This window comes from Etheostoma spectabile, chromosome 18, assembly GCF_008692095.1.
Source record: "Etheostoma spectabile isolate EspeVRDwgs_2016 chromosome 18, UIUC_Espe_1.0, whole genome shotgun sequence".
NCBI lineage: Eukaryota > Metazoa > Chordata > Actinopteri > Perciformes > Percidae > Etheostoma > Etheostoma spectabile.
The window spans coordinates 9,860,520-9,868,616 of NC_045750.1; the positions used below are offsets into that span (position 1 = coordinate 9,860,520).

The 8,097-nt window shown below is 41.2% G+C and overlaps 1 protein-coding gene across 1 annotated transcript in view; it reads right to left on the minus strand.

The window, feature by feature from the left end:
• The window catches only part of eva1aa (eva-1 homolog A, regulator of programmed cell death a), an 80,443-nt gene that overhangs the window by 46,872 nt on the left and 25,474 nt on the right, over window positions 1-8,097 (minus strand). The window contains exons 3-4 of the mRNA XM_032543257.1: window positions 7,030-7,153; window positions 4,850-5,002 (exon numbers count right to left, since the gene is read on the minus strand). Coding sequence (XP_032399148.1) covers window positions 4,850-5,002; window positions 7,030-7,153 — 277 coding nt within the window. The remainder of the gene's footprint in view (window positions 1-4,849; window positions 5,003-7,029; window positions 7,154-8,097) is intronic.

The window sequence follows — 8,097 nt, forward strand, 5'->3', positions numbered from 1 at the left end:
CACACACACACACACACACACACACAGAGAGAGTTCTCTTCAGCTGTGTTTGTAAGTTGATAGCTGGTTATTTCTCAACTCAAAGGCACTTGGTGCAAAAACAGTCAACCATGCGCATGTGTTTTATCACTGACAGCATGTTACCTCATATATTCAAACACCACAACCACTGAATTCCAATCAGTGGTGACCCTTTGGCCTAAACCTCGCATGAACCTCTGTATCTTGGGAAACATGCAGACTGAAGTTTTCAGCCAAAATATAAACATCAGGGATGTTATTTTATAGACGTTTAGGAAAAAGAGTCACCACCGAGAATTCAATGACGGAAATCAGTCGACTACTGATATAGCTGGACTATAAGACAGGTTAAAATAACATACAAAACTGTGTTTTATCTATTCAAGTCCAAAATAACGCAGACATTTTGCTACATATCTGCTCTGTTTGCATCAAAATCAGAGAGAAATGTAGATAGAGTTACAGTGAAGCAGCATGGACTCTAACAACTGGAACAGGTGTCCAAAAGCCCAGATAAATATGACCTGCAGCTGTGCATGCTCGGCTTTTAAAAGCTACGGATCATAGGAGACACCAACCAGACCGTGCTTACAGTTTTGAACATCTTGCTGTAGGCCTTGTCTGAACTGAAGTACATACTCAAAAGTGAAAGCACAGTGGCCTTCAAAAAGAAAAAAGCCAAGCATGGGGGGCTATTTAGATGTCAAGAGGTGTGTGTGATGGTAATAGGGCAGATGAGAGAGGAGGGCTGAAGCAGGCCCCTTTTGCTTTGAGGATTCTCCATCGCCGCCAAGACCTGTCCTACTCCACCACTCCCACCCCACCCCAAAACCAAGGAACACACGAGATCAAAGAGGTCTTACTTTTGTGTGCACATGCCTCAGTATGCACTTGTTTTTGTCTGTTATACTTTTCAAGGGCTTTGGATTTAACAAGCAGATAGCGGCTCTCTACAGCTCTCTATGGTGGTAAATAGATTGCAGAATACACAAGCTAAATACGATTTGTAGACTAAATAAAACATATCCAAAAGATGCTTGCTTCTCACATAATGTTGGAAGCAAGCCACAAATAAAAATCTACTTGTATTTGTATAATCTACAGTATGTATTTGTCAGGTGACTGGTGTTGAATGGCAACCCTAGTCTAAAGATGAAACAGAAATAGATAAGATGCAAGGAAAATGTTTGCAGGTGAAATTAAAAAGTAACTACAAGCAATTCCCTGCTCCTCATGTCTTTCTAACTGGATCATAGTTCAACTGGGCAGGTGCAGCCAGCTGTACGAGTTCAGACGTTGATCTCACACCTAAGGCAGCGGTGAGGTTGCCAGGGCGGTGCGGTTTAGGAGATTACTATAACCTACCTTATTGGTACATTCAAACACCCATTTAAAAGAGACATTAAGTCAAAATAGGTGCAAAACAAACTTGTGCATAATGTGACTGCGAAGCCCAAGATTATTCAGACATGTAGAGCCACAAACACACACACATGTGAGGCAAAAAGAGGGGAGAATTTTTAAAATTTTAAATTGTGTGTGTCTGAGCTGTCACTCAAGACACCCTCACTTCCTGCTCCTGGTGACATGGGAGCCACATCAAAGACAGAGCTGACAGGGAAAATCCCACCGCTAGACTGTCTGGAACAGCCTGAGGAGGGGTGTGTGGGTGGTTGTGAGTGTGTACACGCATGTATGCACATGTAATACAATGTGATAGAAAAATGCACAGGAACAACAATGCGTTTGTGTACATCTGACTGTACAGCTCACGTAAACGCACACAAGGTTAACATGAGATTTCACAGTAAACACAACTCCTCCCCTACTTTAATCGGGCTTTTGTACAACTGTAACAGTATAGTCCATTTTCCATCAATGCTGGGAAAACTCAGCTACTGTATTTAATCCTGAGTCTGAAACCAGATATCAGGTCCAGCCCGGTCTCATCTACCTGTCGCACATTCCTGGTCCACCTGCATGTGGCCAAGGACTGGCTCATATAGTAGACATTAACACACACACACACACACACACACACACACACACACACACACACACACATATCCACAGTTACACAATGCCATTCTTTTTATCTGTCTCTGATTACCCAGTGACTGACGCCTATGTCAGCCTTTCGACCCCACCGTCCCCTCTGTCATACACACACAAACACACTCTTCAGGGCATGTTTGTAGTTCATTGTTTGAATTGTGAATCAAAGACAATGATATAGCCTTTCTTCACAACTTTATACAGTCTGTTTCTAGCACACACACAACACACACACACACCACCACCCACACACACACCACACACACACCACACACCACACACACACACACACACACGCGCGTTAACCTACACTTGTTCTGGCAAGCTTATACATCGTGTACATGTCCTTCTATACATTAACAAAACACAGGCAACGCAGACTAAAGCAAAATAAATGAGCTGCCGAGCGAAAGAACCCGGGCCACCACGGTCTATGGTTATACTAATACTTGTCATGGATCCAAGCTTAGAGTCATTAACATTCCCCTAAACAAGGGCGAGGGTACATCTGGATATCCCATGCACTCACACATGCACATACACACACCTATATACTATGTGGGAACTCAATACTGTCCCTTCTACGGGCCAAACTCGTGCTTTGGATGACAGAGACACCCGACTACATTCACCCCCAATTCCCCTGGCAGTGTGTGTGTGTGTGTGTGTGTGTGTGTGTGTGTGTGTGTGTGTGTGTGGTGGTGGTGTGTGTGTGTGTGTGTGTGTGTGTGTGTTTGTGTGTGTGTCTACCTGTGCTTGAATGGTGGTTTTATATATCTAAGCACGCTTTCATATTAACAAGATAGAGACATGCTAAACTGTGATATGTTTCTTAAAGTTGAATAATATATGAGTAATCACAGTGGAACAGTGTAAAAAGTTGGTATCAAGGATGGGTGTGGTAGGCCAGTGTTTGCTCTAGAGCCTCTGGGGAAAATAAGCTATAAAGGAAATTATTCAATCTACCAAACCACAACAGCATCTAAAGGCAATATCAAGTCAAAGAAAAATGAATGAATAGGGATATTTAACAGGAGTTATAAACCTGGCAGCATTAGTAGTTCTCTTTGTGGTTCAGAAGTGCTCGAGTCCTGACGCGTAAAACTCATCAATAAAAATGTTTCATTTCCCCCATCTGCTGGATGCATAATGACACCTGGTATGCTTTTGCTCAGACAAATCTTGGCAAAAAAGCAATAAATCAAAGCCCAGAGTGACCTGAAGTTCCACTCTCCTAAATCATTAATATGTATAAGAACATTAGCAAGACAAGGAGACTCCTTTTAACATCATCAAGCAGACTCGATTTGCATTCCCAGCTTGTTTCTACATGTAAAAAATCTCATTCCTCTCTTGACCTCACACTGACCCTAAACTGATACAATGAACAGAACAAATGATATAAATGTCAAACAGTATTAATGTTAATATGTTTATTACCCCTTGCCCACCCTCTTAAGGCAAGGTCACTACAAAACAGTACCTTGTGACTTGAAAGGAAGACAGTATCTTACAGCACCAGGAACCAGGATCGGGCTGTACTAGTCATTAATCCATTACTTAGTTTGTGTGTTTAAGTCCTTACTAAAGCCTTAGTAAATGCTGAATAGTAGATAAGATAAGTGAGATTAGTCTATTTAATATCTAGTAAGTTTGCATTGCAACTACTAGCTACCTAGTCTATATCCTTGACGTTCCACTTCCGGGATTGCTCCGGTGCAGCAGGAAATTCCACCAGATGCATGTATTTTCCGTTTCCTTCTGCTTTCTTTGTGTTGGAATTTTATATACTGTGGATTTATGAGGACTATTGTTGACTGCTCCTCAGATCTCTGCAGCGTAAATTGAGAAAACTAGATAGACTATCTGTCCAATCTGAGTTCTTTATCACATGACTATTTTGCAGCGGCTCTGTGCGGACTTAGTGCCATGGCAAGTCTGATTGGTTTAAAGAAATGCCTTGGCGATCCTGATTGGTTTAAAGACATACCATTAAACCAGAGCATGTTTTCCTCCAATACCCAAATGCTTTGTGGATTAGCCAGACCATCCTTCAGCACGCTTTGGAGAAGGGTCTGGCGAGACCACTTGCTACTTACTGGCTACCTTCTAGCTAACTACTAGCAAACTAAGGATTTACTAAATCAAGTTGCACCAATCAAACTTAAGTTATTATTTTTGTGGTAAAGACTTTAGTAATGTGTAAAACCTTTGCTTGGAAACATCTGTGCACCTTACAATCAAAGGCATCCAACTATGTAAACAGGATGTCAATGTAGCATCAAAAGCCATATCATAACTGCCAAAAATGAAAGCTTTAGAAGTCCAATTAATACGTGAAACTTGACTTTGTTTTATTTTTATGTAACATACATTGAAAAATATGTGTTTCAGAGTAAGTAGTATTTCTGCAGTATCGAATGAGTGGGAAATCCGATAATGCTAACCTGAAAGCTATTTATAGCCTGACTCTATTGGCATATGGCCAGCATTAGAGGTATGTGTGTATTATCTTTGTCAAAAGTAATGATTTAAAATCTTCCCAGTTTACACCATTATTAAACACCATTTTGATCAAATCTGAGGTCAGATATGTCAACCATATTTTACATTACCTCTTTTAATCTTTATAGCATCTTGCTATAGCAAGCTAACGTTAATTGTGTCACTTAGCTTCTTCAGTTAGCTAAATGCAACCAGCTCCTGCATCTTTTGGCACTAAACTATCTTGCTACCCACAGAGTGAGTGAGAGAGAGTGAGAAGGGGCCTCACCTACTGACGGGGCCCGTCTGTGATGCAGGGGACACTCCAGGGTGCCCTGTTGAGTTCGACCAAACATGGCGGAGTAAACTGCAATCTGCATACCCCGTTTGCAGCTTAGCCTCATCCTCTCGTCCTCACAGACCACCTTACTCTTGTACTCGTCTGGAGTGGGAGAGAGAAAAGATAAAGATGTGTTACAAATAATATAAAAGCAAAACCAAAATACAAGTTTCTTCCCAAAGGTATTGTTTTCAATTTAAACAAAACAAACAAAGTTGGAATTAATGAAGTAGGTTGTGATCTGAGGGCTTAAAAATCTTGAATAAAAAAATAATTAAAAAAAAATAGAATAAATAAAGCTGAATTCATTAATATTCCATTTACATGTATGAATAAAATATCAGCTTTCTCTGCAATTTGATCCCTAAAACACTATAATAAACAAACACCAACAGACACTAAGTTATCTGTTGGTTATCATTACTTAATGACATTTTTTCTACTATTATTCTATTTCACCCATCTTTTCTATCTTTATTAATAAAACCTCTGTAGAGCAGCTTATAGTAAGCACAGGACATATAGGACAGACAAAAGGCTTCATTATGTGTAAACAGGTAGAAACAAAAGTAGAGTTGCTCTCAGTGGACATGTAGAGCCATGCTGAGGCATTCCTCACACACATCCAGCCACAGTGACCTGTGACAGCCAGAGCAGCTCCACTGGCCAGCAAATAAAAACACAACAGCAGCCACTTATATGTCCATGTGGGGAGTGGAACAGGAATGCAGAAAGAAGAGAGAGCTAGAGCGCTGAGAAAAGGGGCAGGACGGGGTTTGTTATATCTCTTAGTGACGGAGTCACTCTTGTTCACGCTCACTCCCTCCCTTTCTCCTTCACTTCCTCTCTCCTCCATCCACCTCTGCTTTCAGAGGCAGTGACACCTGCCCGTTATACCTCACTAACACAACATGTTGCCTTTCTCCCTACCCCTGAGAAGTCACTGGTTAAGTGACAGTGAACAATGAGCTGTTGATTGGCCCCAGGGTCCAATGGAGAAAAAAGGGGATCAGTGGATTATTGCCCACTTCTGGTCACTCTAGTGTGAACTGCTGCACAGCACTGAGCCATGAATGGAGACTAGAATCTAGGTGGGATTACTGAACTGTTGTGGCTCCCCTCTGGAGTGATACTCTTAGCTTCCGGGCTTAGAGAGAGAAAGGGAAGGAGAGGGGGGGAAAAAAAGAGAGGCATGCAAAGATTATAATTTTCTGCTTCAAAATTAAGCAGGAAAGATGGCAGCAGCAGAAAAGACTAGATACTGACACTGGTATACTTTGCCGATTTTAAACCAGCTCTGTGTCATCTTTGTGTGGGCAGTGTGTTTAGATAAATGGTGTTCAATTTCCCTTTGTGGCGCCAGTTCATGGAGGAGAGACGATCTGCCGAGATCCAAGATTATGCAAAACAGCATGTTCAATGCCATTTTAATAGACTTTTCTCCTAAAAAAGGTATATGGTGTTCTGTAAAAATCTACAATTGCTCTGTTTTTGTAAACTTAAAAGCTACGATCTGTTAAAAATATCCCTGCAACTACATACACATTATATGGAAATGTATAATATAAGAGGAAATAGACTGTTCATGTGATGGCCATTGATTAAAAGGAGGATGTATGGGGCGCCCTAGTAGCTGGTAGAGCGTGCGGCCCATGTACCAAGACTCAGTCCTTAACGCAGTGGCCTAGGGTTTGATTCTGACCTGCAGCATTTGCCGCATGTCTTCACCCCCTTTCCTCTCTCTCTCTCCCGTTTCCTGTCTACAACTGTCCTATTAATTAAAGGCCAAAATGCCCAAAAACATATAAAAAATAAAATAAAATGAGATGTACAGTACAAAGCAATAACTCTTTTAGCTCTATTATTAATAAATATGAGACCTAGGGTTGATCATTTAAACAATACTCTCTAAAACTGTACAAAATTAAACCAGAATGTGGACATGGATTTTCTTTGACTGTTAATGTTGTTATTCTGTTTGTCTATGAGTGAAAATGACCCCCACCCCTGGTGTATTTTTGACTAGATGTGGTGTGTGAGAAAAGAGAAGAAAAAAAAAAAACTGTCCAAGCACAGAAAAGGAAAAAAATGTGTGTAACTGTCAAGATACGAGGCGATGAGGGACTTACTAGGTCTGCATTTGTACCAGACAATGAGGTATTTACTGCTGCCAGGACACTGGTCCGTCCCAAACACACGGCTGTTGACAAGGACTTGACAGCTCCTTCTGTCTTGGCACTCGTCCAGCATTTTCTAAAGAAGGAAAGAGTGACAGAGAGCGGGGCAAAACCAAAGCGTTTAGAGGGAGAACAATAAGCCAACGATGGTGAGATCAGCAGCAGGCAAACATAAAACCACTTCAAACACGCTGCTTATGGCCGTTGGAATATGGAGGAGAGGAGCAGGTAAAGAAAAAGCCCCACTCATTTCCTGGCTTCCTTTTGCTTCTCTAGTTTCATCATCTTTAGCCGGCTGTGACCCAGGTGAGCACATTCCAACACAATACTTTGTCCCGTACTTAAATCCCACTCGCTGGAGGAATGACTCAATGGATTCTGTTCCGAGCCTTCCCCGAATTCAACATAAAAAGAGAAGAATTTGCTACACTAGATCCTGGAATGCAGAGGGAGAACTAAGGGATATCTGTGTATCTCCCCCTAATACACACCATATACACCGGGGGATGAAGACAGGAAAACACACACATATCCCGCCTGACGACCCGGTCCGGAGAGGAGGATAAACACAGAGGGCAGCTAGAATTCAGGGCTCAGAATCTTGGAGGCTTCATGGATCCTTGTCCTGTACATTGTGTCTGATTACCAGGGATACAGTCTCAATCTGAGACCGCATGCATTTGTAATACTTTGTACTTTCCAACAGTAGTTTACTTTTGTACTTGACTCAGTAAAAGTACTTGTTCAGTAAAAGGACTTGACTTTATTTTATCAACTCAGTGATTCTTTAAGGGTTCTTGTTGTTCAGGTCATCAACGAATATGCAGCGAAATTTGATTTTAAAAGAGATTATTGGAGTCAGATTACTCTGGCCTCCCACTATTTAAAAAAAAAAAATCCTTACAATATGCTTGCCCTTTTAATAGGAGTTAATGACAATAAAAATTTAGAATAAATCCAGCATAGTAGTTTAAGCTTAAAATGTACTAGGCAAAGCAAGGCAGCTTTATTTGTATAGCA